The sequence below is a fragment of the Camelus ferus genome, chromosome X (assembly GCF_009834535.1).
Source record: "Camelus ferus isolate YT-003-E chromosome X, BCGSAC_Cfer_1.0, whole genome shotgun sequence".
Taxonomy (NCBI): Eukaryota; Metazoa; Chordata; class Mammalia; order Artiodactyla; family Camelidae; genus Camelus; species Camelus ferus.
Genome location: NC_045732.1, coordinates 76,885,202 through 76,906,438, shown reverse-complemented (window position 1 = coordinate 76,906,438; position 21,237 = coordinate 76,885,202). Strand labels below are relative to the sequence as shown.

The 21,237-nt window shown below is 46.8% G+C and overlaps 1 protein-coding gene across 23 annotated transcripts in view; it reads right to left on the bottom strand.

Annotated features, from left to right (window-relative positions):
- Window positions 1-2,645: 2,645 nt before the first annotated feature.
- Window positions 2,646-21,237, bottom strand: part of ZNF185 (zinc finger protein 185 with LIM domain) — a 60,221-nt gene continuing 41,629 nt past the window's right edge. For 22 of the 23 annotated variants that reach the window (XM_032476009.1, XM_032476022.1, XM_032476015.1 and 19 more), the window contains 7 exons: window positions 16,426-16,623; window positions 13,752-13,862; window positions 12,655-12,735; window positions 10,621-10,674; window positions 9,460-9,562; window positions 5,833-5,931; window positions 2,646-4,881 (listed from right to left, as the gene is read on the bottom strand). In XM_032476009.1, coding sequence (XP_032331900.1) covers window positions 5,833-5,931; window positions 9,460-9,562; window positions 10,621-10,674; window positions 12,655-12,735; window positions 13,752-13,862; window positions 16,426-16,623 — 646 coding nt within the window. In that variant the 3' untranslated portion in view covers window positions 2,646-4,881. The remainder of the gene's footprint in view (window positions 4,882-5,832; window positions 5,932-9,459; window positions 9,563-10,620; window positions 10,675-12,654; window positions 12,736-13,751; window positions 13,863-16,425; window positions 16,624-21,237) is intronic. The other variant, XM_032476011.1, reaches the window with a different exon arrangement.

Here is a 21,237-nt window from a genome sequence, read left to right as displayed (position 1 = left end):
AAAGGAGTCCTGTAGGTGCTGTTAGGTAACGGGCCTGGCACACAAGTTGCTCCCGGGGAACAGCACTGTGCAGAAGGAGCACAGTAAGGAGGGCCTGAGCAGGGACATTTCATGGCACAGAAGGCACAGTAGGAAGCACTCGCAGGCAGAGTGCACGGTGCAGAGGCCATTCACAGGCAGGGCGTGCTGTACAGAAGGCTGGATGGAGGCAGTGTTCATGGAGGAGCCCGTCAGGAAACCAGTGCCACTCTTTCCCAAGCAGGCCGGGTTGAGAACAGGGAGTCAGTGGCTTACACAAGCAGTAGAAGGCTGGAGCAGTGAAGACTGCTGGTGTTGCATGAGGAAAAAGCTCCTAGTGGTCCCAGCTGCCTGCAGGACGGTGCTGGGTGATTCTCAGGAGGTTTCCCAGAAGCCACTGGGAAAAAATCCCATGTGTGCCCTCTTTCTGACAACCTATAATGCCCAGTGCTGCTGCCAGAGAGTAAGGACTTCTCCTCTAGAGTACTCTAGTAGCTGGGGAATTGAGCCCAGAAGCACCTGATGAGGGATTCTGGGACATGCAGTTCCTAGGGTTATCCCTCAGTATCAAGGAGAAAGTGTGCAAAGGGGCAGAGATGCTGCCTGGTTGCTAACAGCCAGTACAGGATGGCCCACCTCTTTGAACACTCACCATCCACAATACTTCTATTCACATTTTTCTTCAAAGTGATCAAGCATGATGCAACCATATCTCGTATAGGGGAATATGCCTTCACCTTCTCCAAGGAGGGGCGATGTCAAAAGTCCCATTTGATACCCTCTCATTCTCTGGGGGATGTCTAGTTCTGTCATAATTATGCTTTGATATACTTGATCAATAGGTTAGATTATAAGATTAAGCACCACTCACAATTTTAACATAGGATTTTGAAATGGGAGAAATAAGAATATTGGGTCAGTATAGCTTCTATAGCTCTTCGATTTGCAGCTGGCCACAAGGTCACGGTCAGTATTTGTGACTTCCTTCTTCCACTAGAATTTCAGTTCCCTATGACCTAATCTTGCTGGTTGTGGTTGTTTACCTGGTGGGAAGATACAAACCTTCTTTCTTAACCAATCTGATCCCTTAGTGGTCTTGCCTGCATGAGTCATTACAGTCTTCCATTACTGTGTATTATTGGACATGGGAACACAGAGATACTCCCAGAACATTGATCTCCTAAGTTCCAGATATGGTCCTTCCTGCCTCCACTGTTTAACAGCAACCCTTTTCCCCTCTCAAGCATTAAGAGCAGTCAGCCAGCTGGTAAAAGAACCCTCTTCTTCATTGGTTCAGTGGCAAGAAATGCCTCAACTGACCAGGTGGCAGTCTCAAGTTCCAACTCAATGTAACCAGCATTGAGTCTCCTGGTGGAAGCTTTTCTCCCTTGGGAACTTCATAGGGCGAAGATACTGTGCAGAGAAACATTCTAAGAGGAAAGCGTTCTGTAGAAATTCACAGGTGGAATACATTCATGAGCAGAGTCCCTGGGGGACATCATGTGGGAACGCATGGGGTGAGGGGCCCGCACAGGTGTGGATCTCTGAAGGAAGAGGAATAGGGGAGGCTGAGTACTGGGATCAACCTGCTTGGTGGGAACCTGCTCTGCTAAGTGATTTTTCAAAATAACACTACCTTACTTTTCTTTTAGGTCTTTGTGTTACATACTGTTATCAACAGAGAATCCTAGAAATATCTGGTTAGGAGTTGCTGTAATAGTCCTTGTCTTTCGAACTGGTAAAACTTCTTCCTTTCCTAATGGTACTCATATAGCCAAGATGGCGGCTAAGGTTGCAGTGAGAAAGCAGCTACGGGGACACTAGTTCAATGCCTATTGAGTACTGGGTCCCAATGTCCGTGCTCAGTAGTGGAGGGATCTCTCTGTCGTGTTTTCTACCTTTCGACTGAATTCTTGATCACCCTTTTTGGCCCTAGGCTGGATCAAGACATAGATGGCATGTAAATTATATTTTCAGATACAAAACTCAGAAGCATGGATTGCTTGATAGGTAGAATGACTATTCAACAAAATTCTGACAGCCTGGGACACTGGACTTAATGAGAAAGGTGAAAGTCTTGCCTATTGATATACATCTGCTGGAATGGATTTGGGTGTGATGGGGGAGCACCTTTGAGGAGGGTGTTTAAGAGGTGTGTATTCAGAATTACTGTCAAAGAAGAGTTGATGGGACCAGGGGTCTTTACATGGGAGAAGAGTTGACAGAGAGAGAACTCAATAAACCTCTTTATCTATTTCAGGTGTGATAGTTAAAGGGAAACATGTTGTAACTCAAGAATGCATTTCCACTGACAGAATGGGCTTGTAAGGACCTAAGCTCCTGGTCATTTCAAGTGTTCAACAAGGACAAGGCGGCCAAGCTGCAATAATGAAAGGGAGGATGGGCCCAAAAGAATAAAATATTCTTCACTAAGATCTGACAGGTCTAGAGTTCCACACTCCTTGTACATCCACAGTTTCTAGATCATGCTACTTTTTTTTCTCTTTAGATTTGATACTTCTTAAAGCTTTTATTTTTGTAGAGAGAATGGCTTCAAGTAATAGGAGAAAATAAATCACACCATCAAATACACCAAGTTATTACATTTAAAAAAGGAAACCTTAACATTGACACATGAAATATCTTAAGATTTATTGTAATTGTGTACATTAATGTGGGTTAAGCAAGGCTGATTTTAAATGATAGGCGATTAAAAAGCAGCAAACATGTAATGCAACCACCTCTTTTCCTTAAGTCTACAGAATTCTGTGCTTTCTTAAACATGAAAGAGGTTGTTTTGGATTGAAATCAGTATCTTGCATATTGGGTCTAAAAGTCCCTCAAAGGTAGAATGTATCTTGAAAGTGGGGAAGCCAGCCTATCTTGGACCTCTTTATCCTGCACTCCATCAGGTAGGCACTCATGGAAGGCACCTCCCACCCAAAGGAGCTACCTTTCTTTCCCTTTCACTCATTCACTCAGCATGTAAGCATCAGTCCCTACCATGTGCCAAGTCCCACGCTGAGGGCTAGTCTTGAGGAAGACCAGCTCATATTTAGTGTTGGCACGTTGCATATTGTACCACTTTTCCTCTCCACAGAAACTGTGATGCACATCTAGGCAAATACATGGAATGTTCCTCTCTGATCATTTGGCAAGAAGAAGCCACCAGCCAATTAATTGCATAGGACTCAGAAACTGGAGAGAGAAGGAGAGACATCTTCTAATTAAATCAAGACAAAAGGCCCTCATGTTTCATCACAAAAACTCTCAGTTTCTTCTGAGAAAAACTTACACAGTGATGCTGGTCCCAAAGGCAGAGGAGCCCAGATGAACCTGAGCAGAGCATCAGCTGACTGCATGAATGGGCCTACATCTGTCCAGCTGGCCAACAGGTTTTTCTGTTTCAAGTACCTGGGGCCCCAGAGGTTGCCAGTAGCTTGTGACAGAGTCTAGACTGGAAAACAGGAGGCCATTTAAGGCTATGTGCTCCAATCAGCTAGCCCACTGGAGCTTTCCATGGGCTGACAAGCTCCTCTTTGGGAAGGTCTATGAGTCAAATCTCTTCCCAGCAGAGAGCAATTTATTTCAGAAGCATTTTCACGGAAAAGAGAGGTGGGGGGGCTGACACTTGTAGTATTTTATGGGGACCCAGGATGCCCACAGGAGGAGGGCAATTTCGCACCTTCTCCTCTTTGTAAAAGTGGGCCTCAGGGAAGGCCTGAGGAGGGCAGTGTTCCTGGGAGGATTATGTAACCTCCACACAGTGCTTGGCATATACTCAGCACTCAATCAATGCTCATAACTGTGGTTACTGTTGCTGGAGAGTGCATGGGCTCTGGAGAGAGACAGCAATGGCTCTATACAATGCAGTGATCACCTCTCTGAGCCTCAACATCCTCACCTGCCAAATGGGGACACGAACAGCCTCTGCACAAAATTAGTATGCAGATTAATGTCATCACTTTGTGATAATGCCTGGTTATGTAGTAAGGCCTCAAGAAACATTAGCTAATTTTCTCCCTTCTTGATCCTGCTGGACTCTATACATCCTAAAATCTACTTTAGGAGATTTCTGTATAAAGCTTAGGGATAGGAAATTGAGGGCAAAGGTACTAATTAGCTGTCAAGATTCAGCCACAGATGTCCCTTTGGTCAGCAGCCACCTAAGAATCACATCTATAGAATTTAAACCTAATGTGCAAACTTTCTAATATATGCCCACATGCCTGTAGGAAAAAAGTCAACTGTACTGAAAGCTAGGTAGGAGGAGGTAATTAAAACCTGCCATATAACTCAATGAAAAGCAGCTAGCTACCCATAAAAGTATATGGAAAGTTTAAAAAATAAACAAGCTAAACATTAGCCTATGTCAATCCCTAGCAGTCAATGTCTATAATTTACCCACCAGGGATCGTCAACAGTCTTCAGCCTGGCCCTTCAGAAGCTTCAGGGTGTCTCCTACTGCTCTTAAGTCCCAAAGGTACACTCAGAACTGTGAACCAGAATGTGATCTGTTCTCTGTCCCAAGAGTCAGGACACACTGAACCCCATGCTCCTGCACAGGCCTATCATGTCACGCCACCTCAACTCATCAGGAAGCCACCGTGTCCTAGGGAAGCCAAGATGGAATTCTTTGCTTGAGCCTGAAGCAAGATCATGGGTGCGAAGTGCTTTCTAAGCTATAAAAAGCTATACGCACAAGTAATTATCATAGCATCATTAAGATACGCTACTGGATGTAAGCAAGTTCAACTCAAGAAGGACAAAAGCATGGAGAAATCAAATGGAGGAGGGGGAAGTGACGGAAGAAGAGCCAGCTACTCGGAGTAACTGTCCAGGAGTCATCAGCTTCTTCTCAGCCTGAAGAAGCAAAAGAAAGTAGAAGTATCCATGAGACTGGAAATGCACACCCAACCCAATGACCAGTCAGAGGCTCTTGGGGAGGGTGAGGCATCAGGAGTAACAGTCCAGGTCAAGGTGTCTTCTGGAGAAGAGGCAGAACGGGCTTGTAGCTGGTGGAGAGCCTGGTTGCTACCCATTCCCACTGACTTCAAGGGAGATATTCTGCTCTGTGTTCATAGCTGGGGGAGGCGCTAAGGAAGAGGGGCTGTCAGGATCACCAGGCACCACAAAGCTCGGACACTGGGGTCAATTCTGTAGGCTTTTAGCATGCAAACTTATTTTCAGGCAGAGTTGACAATGTGGCCAAGAGGCTGACCAAGCAGCCCTTCCTGGTCAGGCCTGCTCCAGGACAGCACCATCCCTTCCCACACATACACACTTATCTTGGACTTTACCTGTCGCTGGTCCCCCATACATTGTTTTACTGAATACCTTGGCTGTGGAGTCCTGATCTGATGCTATACAAGCAGTGGTAGAGGTGGTCCAAGGGACTGTGGCAGAGACTTCTGGACCTGAAGCCGAAGTCCTGACCGAGGATCAGGTTGAGGTCCTGATTCTGCCACCCACTACCTAGGTGTCTCCCCATGTCCTTTTCCTTTCTAAGGCTAACAACAAAGGCCTGGCTGGCATCCTAGGGTGTAGCTGAGGTGCTGCATGGAAGGCACTTCTTGAGAGGAAGAGATTATGATTCCCACAACTTGGAACTGTCCATGAGGAGGGTCTTTATCTGTGCCATCTAAGACTTCAAAGTACCACAGGGCATAGTGACACAAGGACTTGGGGTCCTCTGAACAGAAAGGCTGAGAGAGATAGCAGTGTCCCAGGTTGAGATTCAGGGAGAGACCAGGGTACACTTCTTCACCCTAGTAAGTTTCCTCGTTGCTTGGACCTTGGGGTGCCAGCACCCACCTAGAAGAGCTTCTCATAGCATTTCCCACAGTGAATGGTGTCACGGTGAATGAAGATCTGATCCAGAAGCTCACCCATCGGTTTACTGCAAATCCCACACTGAAAGAAAAACAAGCTAGAGGTCAACATACGAGTAAAGTAATATAAATGAGTAGACTTTGAAGTAGACCAAAAAAATGGCAGAAAACAGAGACAAAGCCCAAACTAAATAAAACTAAAAACAAAAACCTAACAGGCAGAATGATCACACAGTGGTTAGGAGCCCAGGTTTCAGAATTGAGCCTGGGTTTGAGCCCCAAATCCATGACTTATTAACTGGGTGAGCTTGGGTGAGTTACTGAGGCTGAGCCTCCATTTCCTCATCTATAAAATGGGCACACTGGCAGGTTATCAGAAAGATTTAGCAAGGTAGTTCATGTAAAGTGCTCAGTCTGGGGGAGACGTAAAGTAACTGCTCAGTAAATGGCAAGGTCATTGCTGTTATAGGAGGGCTGGGGGACATTAACTGTGATATTTAAAGTTCAAAGTAAGGTATATGAGGGCACAATGAAAGGGAAGGCTACCTCAGCAGTCCAGTTTCTCTGACTTCATGCTTCTCAAAGCTGCCTCCCTGGCAAACGCCTGAAGGATGAGAGCATCTTGCCATCTGCAGCAGACCCCCCTTGTACTAGGGGCCAGCACAAGGTGGCCTGCACACAGTCTCAAATAAGAGGAGCCCAAGAGTCCCCTTATGGCTGGGTCTGCAGCACCCCCCTGGGGTAAGCCTTCCAGCTCCCGGCTGAAAGAGGCGAACAGCTGCTAGGATCCTTAGCTCCCTCTGCTCATTCTCGCCAAGCACCTCTCTCTGATGACTCTGTCTTCCATTTTTCAGTTCTTGTCTCCTGGCCATTTTATTCTTCAGTGTAAATTAATCAGCCTTCTGTCGTTTTAGCTACTGTGGATCAGGACTTGAACCTCAACTTAGCCAACTAATGATGATCTATTTAGGGGGTCACCTCTGGAAACACAGAAAAAAACCAAGACAATGATCGGGCCTTGCAACGTGCCTTACACTGAGGAGAACACAGACCCTAAAGGGTTGTTATGATGCTGTGCCCACAAGTGTCCTCTCTTAGACAAACAACAAGGTCCTACCGTATATATAGCACAGGGGACTATATTCAATACCTTGTAATGGCCTCTAATGAAAAATAGGGAAAAGTAATATATTTGTATAAATTAATCACTATGCTGTATACCAAAAATAAACACAACATTGTAAACCAGCTGTACTTCAATAAAAAAATGTGCTCTGTGTATTCCTAAGTGTAATAATACAAACTAGTATTTTGAAATGTTATGTCAATCTAACAAAGGCAACAATTAAAGGTAGTGACAGACTAGTTTATACATATAAGCCTGAGCAATGGGATGACCTTTCCTGGGAGGCTGCAGAGTGTAGCTGGGATAACATTGGCTCTGATATCAGAACTGGGATTTCGACCCTTGCTTCTGAGCAGCTCTGTGATCTTAGAAAAAAATCTCCTCTTCACCTCTGTGTTCATGGCCCATGGTGGCAGCTCTCAGGCACCCTACCTGCATTCTAAGAATTCCCCAGGAATACCAGGCCTCACTATTTTGCCACAACTCCGAGTTCCCCAGCCCCTACGTGAGCCCCAGTCAGGCAAGGTTACAATGCCGGCCCTTCCGTGCTGCCTCCCCCTGTGCTCTCCTCCTCATCCCTGTTTCCTCTGCACACACGATAGAGACCTGCTCAGCCACCTGAAAAATCCCCTGTGTAACTCCTTGCCTCCGACTCCAGACCCACCTCCCTCATAAAGCCCCCTGAAAACCCACACCAACCATACCCTCTCCCCAACACTTGGCCCTGTGAGACCAAATGTGCCAAGAGTTGCTTAGGTCTCAGACTTCCGTAATTTTGCTCTGTTAGTTAAGGATATAAGTATACTTAGGTACATAAGTATAATTAAGTAATTCGATATATAACCGAAAGTTGACAAAGTCTTCTAGGATTTTTCATGTAAGCCCAGGAATCAGGAAAACAGAATGTTCTTTGTCAAACCACATGTCACAGTCCCTCTCTACCACTGCTCCTGAAAATTCTGGATCCACGCAGATGGAGGAGTTCCCGCCACCTGGCCTTTTGTCCATTCCTCCAATGTTCTGGGCCCTTCTCTGCCTTGGTCACTGCTCTGGCCAGACTTTAGGTGGAACGGCAGCCCCAGCTGGAAACTTGTTACACGTCGATTCTCAGGTCTCATGCAGACCTAGTGAGTCAGAAACTGGGTTGGGGCCCAGTACTCTGTGTGTTAACAAGCCCTGTTAAATGGGCTCTGCATGGCCTACACTTCCTTTTGGCCCATCTACCCGTCCCCTGCCCTGGGTCTGAGACAGTATGTCACACCTGCCCCTTTCTCCTCAAATGTCCAACACTCCTTCCCCACCTGTCGCTCGAAGAGCATTCTATTTTTTATTGACTAAGAAAACAGATGCATCTCCTGTGTGTGACCACGTATTCGGCCTTTCCTATCCCTGCCATGTGTCAACTGGCACCCATCTTTCTCAGCTACAGAAGTACATCACGGTCACCATCAGCCTCTCTTTCTCCTGTATCATTGGTTTGCTATATCTACTGTACCTCTCCAGATCATAAACCAATGCTTAGCACCTCTGCCCTACCGTTAGCTTGCTCGGCTCCCTTATGAAGCCAATCCCTCAGGAGAGTCTCCCAGACTCACTCTTTCTACTTCCCCGAGTCCTGTTCTGTTATGAGGAGTCCATTCCAGTCAAGCTTCTATCCCAATCACTCCACCAAAACTGCCACTACTGAGGTCACTGATGGCTTCCATGCTGCAGAATTCAGTGGTCAATTCTCAGGTTTTGTCCTATTTGATCTCTCAGCAACCACTGACAGGGTGACCACTGCAGCCTTCTGAGAAACTGTGTCACTTGGGGCACTCCGTGTTACTTTGCTGCCTCCTCTGGAGACCCTTCCTCTATTTTCAAACATCATCCCCAATCCAGCCACCATCTTGACACCTCAACTGCCAGCTTCCACATCGAGTGACTCATTTCTCCAGCTTGATCAACTGCAACACTTTCCTAATTGATCTCCCTTTTTTCATTCTTGCCCCTCTGCAGTCTCTTCTCTGCCTAGCAGACTAGGGATTCTTTAAAAACCACGAATCAGACCTAGTCACTCCCCTGCCCAAACCCTCTACTAGGTTTCAATTGCATTTAGAATAAAATTCCAAGTCTCTCTGTGTCCTGCAAGGCCTACACGAGCAAGCTCTTAGCCAGCTCTGGGAGTTTATCTCCTACCACTCACCCCTCACTCATGCCATTTCACCCAGGTGAGCTAGAATACTCCATGCTCCTGCCCCAAAGCCTTTGCGCTTGGCCCTCTGGTGGGAACAGTATTTCTCCAGAAAACTGTTTTTGTCTCTCCATGGTACTAAGGACAGAGAATTGTCAACACTCATTAACTCCCTTGGACTTGGAAGCTCATTCAGCTCCCAGATCTGCAAAGCCTCTGAGATGGAGCCCTGTCCACATTCTCTGAAGCCATCAACGCCCCCTAGATGTGGATGATGCTCTCAGCAGCAGCACCCCTCTTCTCTTCCTTACCTTAAAACAGTAGTCATGGCAGCAGATGCCAAGATGTTCTAGGGTAATCTTTGGAGAGTCTCCGATCTCCCGGTTGCAGTAAGTACAGATCCCACCAGTTGTTCTATGAAATAAAAAATAAGAATCTGTGGTCAGGCTGGCATGCAGACTACTGATGTGATGCAGCCAGACCCTCTGGTTTGACACAGCTCAGGTTTGCTCCTAGGACTCCTAGCCCACCACCTTTTTCTGTGCAACTGGTCGCATAGCCTTGGGCCAGACCGGACCTCAGTCCACTAGAGACCTTCACATTGTTTCTAGAAATCAGCCATGTATCTTCACCCTACTCTCTGTCATAGATATGGACATCTTGCTGTGATTCTCATTCCAGGCAGCTTGCGTCTCCCTGTCCCCCTGACTAGCATATCTGGGTGCGAGGCTATTCCCTCTAGAACAGGAAGACCCACATCTTCTCCTATAGGAGTAGACTGGGCTTCCTGTCCTGATGGCCCTACTCTTCATGCCTAGGACCACTGAGTCCTGCCTCTCAGACCCTACAGCCCTGGACCCATGCTGCCCCTGTGATACTCCAGGGGCTATCACAAAGTCAGCCTGGCTGCAGAGCCTGCTGGGGGGAATCTCATACGGAAGTCCTAGATACCGAATTCTAGGTTAAGTATCTCACCAGGTCCAGTATCCCTGCCTTTGTTCCTGGAGCCACCCCTGCTTTTCTTCCTCGGACAGAACTCGCTGAAAGTTCCTATCTGTCCTGCTGTCCCAGGGCTCAGTCTCTTGACAGTGTTGCTAAAGACTCCTGTCCTCATCACAGGCCTGGTCCTCCCTCGTATTTTACCACCACCAGTTGCAACTCACAGTTAGATGGCAGAGTAGAAACATCCCTTACCTGGGAGTAGTCAGAGCCGTGGGATTTAGGGCTGCCTCCACTGCTAACTCACTGTGTTCACCCTCTGACCTTAGCTGGATTCAAAGGCTTTAGTTGCCACAAGTGTGACACCCTGATAAGGGAAGCAGCACTCTTGCTGTGGTGAGACACATCAGATCCAGAAATGGATCAGAAGCAGCAAAGCAGCACACAAAAGCAAAGGGGCTTAGCGTGTAGATCTCCCTCAGCTGTTTCTCCTCTGTAGCTCTGCGGACTTCCCGGTGATGCAGCAGACCTACCTCTCAGACGGGAGTTTCTTCTCCATGTTGCATGAGTCCTCAATGCTGCCAACGCTGCAACGGGAGTGTGGTGGGAGAGGGGAGGGCAGAGAATGGGAGCCAGATCACTACCACGGTCATGAACGCAGAGTGCTTTTCTGATTAACCTTGTGGTCACAAGCTGAGACATGACTCTGCACGACCAGCCATCATCTGTTATGCTAAATGGCAGAAGAATCTTTAACTTGGTGCCAAGGAGGCATAATTCTCTCAGAGAGAAGCCCTTGCAAGGGGGACAAAGAAGATGTGCCGTGGTGAGAAAGATGACAAGGTGGGTGGCTAGGATTCTTGAGACCGTGTGTACCAGGAGAACCCTGAGTCTCACTGACCAGGGGGAAGGGGCCGTGGCTTTTCTCCCCACATATGTGCCTGGGTTATAATATAATAGTCACCAGGAGCCCACTCACAGCAGAAATCAGACACTAGGAATGGGAACAAAAAAAAGTGAAAAAGAAAGAAACAGGGGAAAAAAAGAAGGAAACATTGCAACACATCTGCGCTTAGGTTACAAGGTTGGATTAGGAGTGAGGTTTTTTTTCCTTTTTGCATTTTCATTTTTCCATAGTATGACTTTTTACAATAAAACCTAATGATTAAAATAAACTATTGCCAAGGAAAGGCAACTAGGTAGAAACTTTGGAACGTGCTTTAGTGAAGCTGCCATTCTCACAGGAACTCTGTGATGAGCCAAGGCTGACTGTCCTCAGGGCCATGCTCAGAGCAAGGGGAGCTAGAATTTCAGCCCAGCTTCTGATTTCTTCTGAGCATTGAGCTAATCTCTAAGCTTCCTGGGAGGTAGAGCAAAAGTGGAAAACATACTGGACTACACAATACTCACTGTATAATTAAAGAAAGTACTAGCTTTTCATAAGTTGTAATCCTTTGAATGTTAAATTCAATTTTAAAATAAATTTAATTGTCAGAATTAAATGTAACAGAATGGTGGAACTGGGAGTGCTGGAGGTTTTCCAAAAACCTCCCTGAATAAAACTACAGAGACAAAAAACAGATCATTAGCGGCCAGGGGCTGTGACTGGTGGTGGAGGGAGCTGCTAATGTGTCTGGGGCTTCCTTTTGGGTGATAAAAATGTTCTGGAATTGGGTAGTGGTAATGATTGCAAATGTACTAAAAACTACTGGACCATACACCTTAAAGAATGAATTTTATGATATTTGAATTATATCTCAAAATAGTCATTATGAAAAACCATTCTAAGGAATTACACATGAAGAAACTGAGGCTCAGAAAGGGTGGGCATCTTGTCCAAAATAACCTAACAAATGGGGGTTGAACCGGGACTTGAAGTTGACCCCTACACCCATGCTCATCACTGCACAGCAGCAGTGAAAGCTGGTCTGGAATCCCCAGAGGCCCAATCCAGAAATAAGGCCAGGATGCTCCTCTCTGTCACTACAATCCTAACCCTAGCAGTGGGGCGATGTGTGATAAAAAAAATTCCCAGGAGGACACTGTCTTAGCATGGGTTACTTTTTAACTGAGGTGGCATGGAGGTACCCTTCAATGTGGCATCAGGAAGGAAGCAAAGAGATGATGAGTGAAAAGTGATGACTGATATCAGGACCTGCAGTCAAATATGTTTTCAAGTGAGGCAACATGGCATGCTGGGATGAGCATGGGAGCTGAAGAGAGGAGCCCTGAGTTCTGGAATGGGATGGCATTAACTAGATGAGCTCTAAGCTCTGTCAGCAGCGATGCTCTCAGGATTTCACAGAAGAGACAAAGAAACAAAGACAGGCAGAGATGGATGGTGCTGGAAGTAGAGTGTGGGATGAATTAATGATAAAGGGGGAACCCAAAGACAGCAAGTCAGAATAGCTGGAAAGGCATAAAGCATGTCTATGAACAATTAAATCATCTATCTGTTCAATACAGAAGCTAGTCTGGGTCAAGCCCTTGATGATGCAGGAATGAGGACAAAACAGGGCCTGGCAGGAGAAGGCCATGGCACGGAGGGATCTGGGGCTCACTCTCACCTGTTGTAGAGTGAAGACAGCAGCGTCCCAGAAGAGCGCTCCCCAGCATTCATGTACTCTTTCACGCAGACAATCCCTTTGCTGCAGAAAGAGCATAGCCAGACAGAAGTATATTGGAAGATTCCAGGGGACTGGGCCTAGGCTAAAGGAGGGGTCCAGAACAGGGAGGACCCCCCCATTTGGATTGAAGGAAGTGAAGGAGCTTGTGGGAAGGCAGAGGTGCTGCTGGGTTCTAGCCACTACTTTGGGGCAATGAAACCAGCAAATGGAAGCTGCCAGGCTGCTGAGCCCACAGTGGCCTCAGGCTGAAATCAAAGCCCATGAGTTCAGCCCACTGTGTGCAGATCTGAGAGTGCTAGAAAGAGGCTACCCTCCTTTCTGCAGATCTCAACACCACAGTAGGCACCGCATCCCCCAACACTTCAGTCCAGTGGACTTTCCATCTTCCTCTCTGACCACGTTTTCTTTCCCTTCTGCCCGAGACCAAGATAGCCTCTAAGCCTCAGTCCTAGACTGCTGGTCCTCACAAGCTCTGTGCGAATCTCCATCAGCAGTCTAACCCCTCCCTTCTCACTCCTGGAGCTCCAGAGGTCTAGAAGTCATGTCACCCTGGAGAGGCCCCTGGCGACATTGGATACAAGGTTTACTTCATGCTGAGCTCACCACAGACCCAACTTTGGCCCTATTTCCATGCTGTGCACTCCAGCTCCTCTGATCTCCCCCCCCACACACACACACCCCTCACTCAGCCTCCTTGCGATGGCTCCCTTCCTACGCTCTAAGATGGCAGGTGAAGCCAGGAGTGCAGGTGAGGCAGTGGGTACGCGCCTCTCCTCACAACACATAATGTGAGACAGACAGAGACCCAGGCGTGTTCCCCAGGAGATATCAGCAAGGTCTCAAGGACAGCAGAGACCTAGAAAGGCCCACAGACAGCAGTTCATGTCAGAGGAACTGAGGCTGCACTTTGTGGCAGCTTGACCAACAGGCTGCTGGGATTTGGAGGAGGCACTAGAGCTAATGTCAGGGAAGCAACATAAGACAAAGCCAAGTCCTTTAGCTCCAGGAAGGAAACAGCCCAGAGAATATCTTCTTACCTGGTTGACTTGGAGTCCAATTCACTTGGAGACGCTGGGATGTAAACATCAGGCTGCTCAGAGGTGGCAGTGGTGGCAACAGTGACCATACAGCTTGAGGGGTTTCTCACCCTGAAAGAAGTGAAGGGAGGGGCAAGTGTGTCACCACTGAGAGCTGATGTCTTCCAGGGTCAAACAGGGTTTTTAGGGGCTAATCCCAAGACTGTGGCTTAAAAGCATGCTGACATTTTTTCAACAACTCTTGAAAATCACAGCTTTTGTTCTTTGAGGCTCCTGAGATCAATGGGTAGAAGCATTCATTTTACAGATGGGAAAACCCAGGCTAGGTGACCCAAGTCACACTATAAGTCAGCGGCAAGAGCACTTCCAGCGTGTGCCCAGAACCGCCCCTGCAGCCAAGAGCCTTGGCCTATGACTCACATGAGGCTCCAAGGACTTGGCAGACATAGCCCCACTCACCACTTCAGTGGACAGGGCAGCCCCTCCCTGCAATGAGCCCCCCACCCCCATCCTCCAGTGAACTCTCTGGAGAACAGAAGGCTGAGGGAGAGAGGGGCAGACTAGCTCAGGCAGGGAAGAGATCTGGGTGTACCTCACTCTGGAAGACGCCTGCTTTTTCCGCACCTCCACCACACTTCAGGGCGTTCTTTTGGGTTCCGTTACTGACTCTCCCCCATTTGTCCCATTTGCCTCCCATTTGTCTCATGCTTGCTCCCTGTTCAGCAGCCTTAGCCCTGGGTTAATTTTGGCTTCTCTCCAACATGGCGCAACTCAGATCATCTTCCAGAGGTGGCTGCATCCACCCAGCCAAGGGATATTACCCCTCTGCCAGAAAATCCAGTGCCCAGCCCCTCAACTAGTTCAGAGTGGGGAGGGGTGGGGAGGGTAGAAAACAATCACAATCTGGCACCTGCCTAGCTCCCCAGCCTCATCTTCGCAGACCATGCTGTGTGTACCTGACCTCTCTCACGCCTTTGCATGTGACACCACTTTCTCCTCTGGGAAGCCCTTCCAGAGTACCTGCCCTCTGACCCCAGACTGAGTGAGGTGCCTTGCCTCAATGTGCCCAGTCACCATGTGCCTATTCCTATGTCACTCTAGGACACAGGAATGCACCATGGGGACTGGAGGAGGTGGGCTGGCTGCGAGGGAGCCTCGTGAGAACCTGGAAAGACAGATGGACAAGAAAACAGAGAACCAGACGGTGTGAAGAGAACTGACTAGAAGAGGAAGGAAATAGCATCCACTTCTGATGGAACAACTTGCAAGTGTCGGGCATCCTCTGACCCACAGCCAGCACAGTAGTCAAGGGGTCAGCAGAGCTGATGAGGCAAGGATCAAACATCCCATGGGGACCCCTCCAGGGCTGCAATGTGAGGAATGGGAGACCTCCAATGGCAGGGCTCCCCGTTCATCATCAGGGACTGTCCCACCTCCCTCCTACCTCTAGTTTACAAGGTTTGGCCCTGGCCCTGGCCCTGGTCCTGCCCACCTAGTCTCCTATCCCCCAATCACCTCACCTCCTACCTTCCAACCACAGGACCCTTCTTTCAGTCCCTTCTCCCTGACTTCCTCTTCCTCCATGGCTTCCATATGTGCTCTGCTGCTCTGTCTGCCTGAGCTTCCTCTTTGGTTCTCTGCCAGGCTGGCTCCTCCTTGTATTTCAGGTCTCAACTGAACTCCCCCTTTTCAGCAGAAAAGGTTTCCACAACCACCGTAGCTACAACACTCCCTGCCCTGGCCTCCCTCCATCAGAACAGCAGATAGCCTTCTTTTCTGAGCTTCTTAAAAACAGAGAAGCAGCAGATGTAGCACGGTGATCAGCAATACAGGCTTTGGGCTGTCTGGGTTCTAATTCCTGTTAGGTCACTGTCTAGCTGGATGACTATTGGCAAACTATTCAACCTCCCCCCACGTCAATTTCTCACGTGTAGAACAGAGATGATGCCAGTACCTCCTCCACAGTGGTGGTATAAGAACTGAGTAAGTCCATATAAAGCACAAGAACAGTGCCTGCATATTCTCAGCACACAGCAAATACCAATGGTTACTACTGTGGTGTTGCTACTATGGTATTTATTCATTGTGTGCTTCCTGGGTCAGGAGGCGGGGCTGGCCATCTTGTTCAATGCATATATGGTGGCTACCTACCACTGGCTCATGAGAGACTTATACATCACCTCTGGGTCATGGCTAGTGGCACTTGGTTATCCCCAAACTCATCGCCACTTTCGGGAAAGATGTCTGGGGAGCTAAGGGAGCACGCAAATCTTGCCATGCAAGACCACCCTGGTGGCTATGGCAGTGGGAGAGTTTATCCACACCAGGGAACACCTTTCTCAGAGACCTTCCATCTCCACGAATGGCAAAGGTACCCCATGCCCCTCTCTCAACCCAGGTCTTCACGCTCCAAGTGGCTACCAGATAACATGGTTCTTGACACTTTCTTTGCACCAGGTTTCCTCTAACAGATTTGATGCTATGGCTCCAAAGTGAAGCCGGTGGGGACCTACCCCTGGCATACCCATTGCTAGTCAGCATCCCACAGGCTCCTAGGCAACCACACCTGCAGAAGATAAGTAGCACGTCTACTGTGTTAAATTTTGTCCTGGGTCGTGGCCCCTGACAAAAGTCCGGTGTGGCAGGCAGGAGCCCAGCACAACATAGTCCTTACCTGCTGGCTTGGCTGTCCAGTTCCAGGAGCTGTGCAGGTTTTCCAGGGCTGCTCTGCTGCTCTGGGGTGCTGGGGTCTGCAGATGGCTGGGTGGGTGCAGCTGCTTCTCCCTGGCCATCTCTCAGGGCTCCAGGCCTCCCCTGCCAGGCCTCTACCACCTTGGTGACCACATTCTTCTCCTCAAAACCTGCCAAGGAGCTGAGGAAGAACGAGCACCCTTATGGAGCGAGTGCCGTGGGACCAGCCCTTGCTCACCCACTGCACACAAATATCCCCTCCCATGGCCACAGCAGGCTCCTGTCCCGGGGTGGGGGTGGGGGTGGGGGGCAGGATAGAGAGGAGTCTGGCAGGGCCCTCAGCTCGGAGAGAGTTCGTCTTCTCCTCAGGACTGCTGCTCCCCTCCCACCAACAAAGGCAGTCCCCAAGAACACCCTGATTACTTCAACAAGTTTTTAAAAAAACTGTCTCTTTCTAGGTGGAAACAGCAGCATTTCTGTCCCCCTCTTCCTGCTGCCAACCCTCCTTTCTCCAAACCTTCCCAGTCCCACTTAATCTGTCTTTTCCCCAGGCCGTGGTGCTCGGAAGGCCCGTGCACGAAAGCCCAGCAGGGACGCAGCTCTTTGGCAGGGGGCTTCTCCCCCAGGCTGCCTTGGCGCGCTGGGTGGGGGCGACGGAGGTGGAAGAGAATCGTCACGGATCGCTACATTCTCAAACGGACTGGTGATCCTACAGCGAAGGGGGAAGGGCCATGAAAACTCAAAGGCTCCAGAAAAGACCTGAGAGTTGTGGTCCAACCCACTTGTTATCCTCGCACGCCATCTGGCGGCCGCTACGGGCAAGGTCCAGAAGAAGCCCTGCCAAGGCCAAGCTCGCCCAGGGCAGCCATTTTCTTTATTGATGGTCCCAATTCCCGGAGGACACCACGTTCCCAGCACACGACTGCAGGAAATGGCGGCTGGCGCAGGCGCACAACGCCAAAGGCAAGCGCTCATGAGTCCGGGACAGGCAAGCGCATGCGTACTCTTCTGGCCACTTTGCTTATAACAGCTAGGACCTACTTGTCTTTTTTATTAAGAAGTAGTCACAGTTATTATTACGAAGCAGTAGCATTTTCATTCTTTTTTTTTTTTTAACAGATGAAAAGGCTGGGGTTGAACATCTGCTTGCATCTCATTAATGGCACTCAGGATGTAATTTCAACCCCACTCCCTGCAGCTCAAATCTGATCACATAGCTGCTGCTACACTGCCCATCACTAAATCTACATCTGTGAATGGAAGTAGGGTGCAAGCAGAAGCTAGGGCTCATCATTTAAATGGCCCCTTTAAAATAAACAAAAAGGCCTTTCCTAACTTAAAACACCCCATCCCCAATCCCGGGGCTTCTCAACCCCCTACAACAGCCAAGCTTCTTGAAAGAGCTGTGTGCACTCACACTTCTAACTTCTTCACTTCCTTCTCCCAGTCAACCCTCCACAGAAACTACTATTGCTCCACAATATCCCAAACTATCTGTGCCGAAAGACCTCTCTTCCTTCATGTGTCTAAGACCAGTATGTTGCCCTTTAGGTCCCTGCCTCCACTGGGGGCTCTCCAGGGTACCAGGGAGCGCAAATGCAACAATACTAGCCTGAAAAACCTAATTGGAAATGCTCTGGATATTCTGTCCAGGTAGATGAGCCTTGGAGATAACCCTAACTGGCTGTTTGGTTTCTCCTTGGTCTCCAACCCACAATTTAGTCTACAGTCTCCAGAAGATTGTGTATCAGGAGAAAAAAAATTAAAAGCCTCCTATAAAAATATTAGTAGGAAGCTTTAATCTTCATATTCAAGTTGAGCGTACTTGGCAATTGTGTTTTATAATACATCAGCTTAAAGACAGGTTCCAAAATCTTTTTTGCAATTTAAAACCTTAGACTTAGGCAAAATTAAATCAACTCATAGATATTCAGTAAATACAGAGATCATTTCTAAGTAAGATAAAATACCGAAACATTAATTACTAACCCTAATCTTAAGTTTATATACTTTTTGCTCATTTTTTATAGCACAGAGAGGCTACATTTGGATCTGTTAATGTGTTCATTTGTCCACACTGAAAAACTATACTACAAAAAGTATGTAACTATCAAGTTTTATGAGACATACATTCATAAGATTTACTAGTTTGCTACAAAATGTTGGTATATGACAGACAGTTCAAAATGATCTCTTAGTTTTCTCTATAAGAGAGAAATTACTCAGTTAAAATTATAAGCAATATGTATAAAAGAGACTTCTAAAAGTAATAATGGCAAAGGGAAACAACTTTGTATGCCAGGTATGCAAATATGTTTTTGTTAAGGAAAAAGAGAATAGTTTTGCCCTAAATTAAAATAACTAGTGGTTCAGAAACATGTAAAATGAAATGTAAATGGATATTTTTAAAGTTATAAAACGTTCACAGAAGTGTTATTTGTTGTAGTCAAAATTGACTTTAATTTAATGAGACTGTATAAATTTTTTTGAAAAGAGTTCTAGCATCAAATATACTGATGCAAATCTAAAACTTGGCTTTCTCTTTGTTAAAAGTAACAAAATCTTATTGGATCATTGGTCTGCTCTTAATAAAAGGTTATAAATGGTATTTATTTCCTCTTGAGTAATCTGTCTAAAAGGCAAAGCTTTCATGTCTTATTAAACTGATGTCCTATCCTTTCTGTTGACTTTTCCATGTCCTCAATTATTTTTTAAAGGCTTTTTAATTTTAAAGGAGCTAAGAGTCTTTACAATCATGTTACCTCCTATAATTACCTTAAATTTTTTGTCACTTTGACTCAATAGATAACCAAGTATTATTTCTCACTGTCCCATAATCTTATTTAATCAAACATTCAAACCTCCTTATAACATTTGACATTTTGCCTTCCCCAAATCAAATCTGAGATATCTTTCACACCTAATACTGACACTGGGATTTCCAAGAAGGCCCAAAGGATTTATTTATTCTTTCATCTTATAATAAAAGAGGTGCTAAAAATAATTGGGTTTTTTAATATTGTGTAAATTGCATGGGAAGCATTGTCAAACCCAATAATAATAATAGTAATAATGGTGAGCCTTTCCTAAATTAAATTTTGATGGGTAAAATGTTAATTAGGTAAAATTCTTAGAGATTTGTCAGTGCCCTTACTGCCATATGTTTCTATTTCTCAGAGTCCTGGTGCTGCCTTGCCTGATTATTTAGACAACAACAGCACAATGTTATGTCATAATTTCAATTATTTTTAAAATGTTATCTTAGTTGCAATTTTACTTTTTAAAATTTAAATACAGTGTATTCTAGGCCAGTGGTTTTCAATTGGAAATTCATATCATTTACCTATGGGATTTTGTTAAAATACAGACGTTCAGGACCTTTTCTTCATGGGCAATTTGACTTCATTCAGCTCTTAAATATCATGGTTTTAAATACGGTCCTAGTACCATATGTCTGTTCCCTGACTGACTAGAAGCATTCCCTTTTAAGAGGGATATTGCTCCTATTACTGTTAAAAATTTTTTAGAACAAGGATTCTAATTCTTTCAAGTGACTGAGGAATCCATTTCACCAGTTAAGTCATCTAAGAAACCCAACAAGTTCTTCCTCTATAACACAAATTACATTGTCTTTATTATCCTTAGTCATCTGAAATGACAGCACTAATGAACTATAAAAATTAAAGTTTGCTAAACTGATGGGAGAATTCAGTCTCCCATGGCCTAAGGTTTTATCCTTGGCACTGACTGTCCTCTGGTCCTCTTCTGCTGGACCACACCAACTGTTCCTATGTGAAATAATAACCAACCTACCCATGAGAATTCTCTATCCTGTCTGGGCTCTCAAAACTTCTAACTTAGTCAATTCAGAGACTCTAAAATATTGACAAGGATTTTTACTATTCTCCATCCACTCTTCCTCACAGTGCTGCTGCTACTGTTCCCTGTGGCTCTCACTCTGACTCCCTCTGTGCTTCCCCGAACCCCAGACTAGTCAGGCTTCGTCCACTAGGAGGGTACTGTGACTAGCTTTCCTCCTGGCACCTGCCCATTCTGGGGCTGAGGGACTGATTGCTACTTCAGACTATTAGCAGTAAGCAGTCTTTAATCCCTTGGCATACAGACTCCAAATGCCACCCTTCCTGATGAACCTAGTCTACTGAGTCACCATGCCAATGACTGGACCCAAAGATTGGAAATGGAGAACCCTGCTGGGTCTGGAAAGAGGGGCTGTCCACAGCCATACCTCAGCATGCTCGAGAACTTGGACTACTAGAAGGAAGAGACTAAGGGCGCTTGCAAAGTGTTGCTGCCCACCTCAGAAACAGCACGGTATGCCTGGGGGATGCTAGGCAGGATGTCCAGCTGGAAGCCAGAGCCTTGCCTTGGGTGCCCTTGTCCGCTGACCTGTTTTGAGTGTGCTGCTTTGGCTTGATATCTCCTGGGCATTTTCCCAGTTGGCTTCAGGCAGTGGAGGGGTTATGTAATCCACCTAGGCATGTGCTTTCTGACTTGGCACTTCCTTCTCCCTCACTGCTCCCCCAAGTCTTACTGAGTGCCCAATTCTGGGTCCATTATACTTACTGAACACTTTTCTCTGTCTCCAACTCCACAGCTACCACCCTAGTCGTGGCTCCATCATCTCTTATGTGGAGGACTGGAGCCACTTCCTAGCTCTTCTCCCTGTCTGCACACTGCTCAGTTCCAGTCTGTTCTTTTCATTGTTGCCATAGAGATAATTCTAAAATGCAAATCTGACCATATCAATCCCCTGCTTAAAACTGTTCTGGCTGTG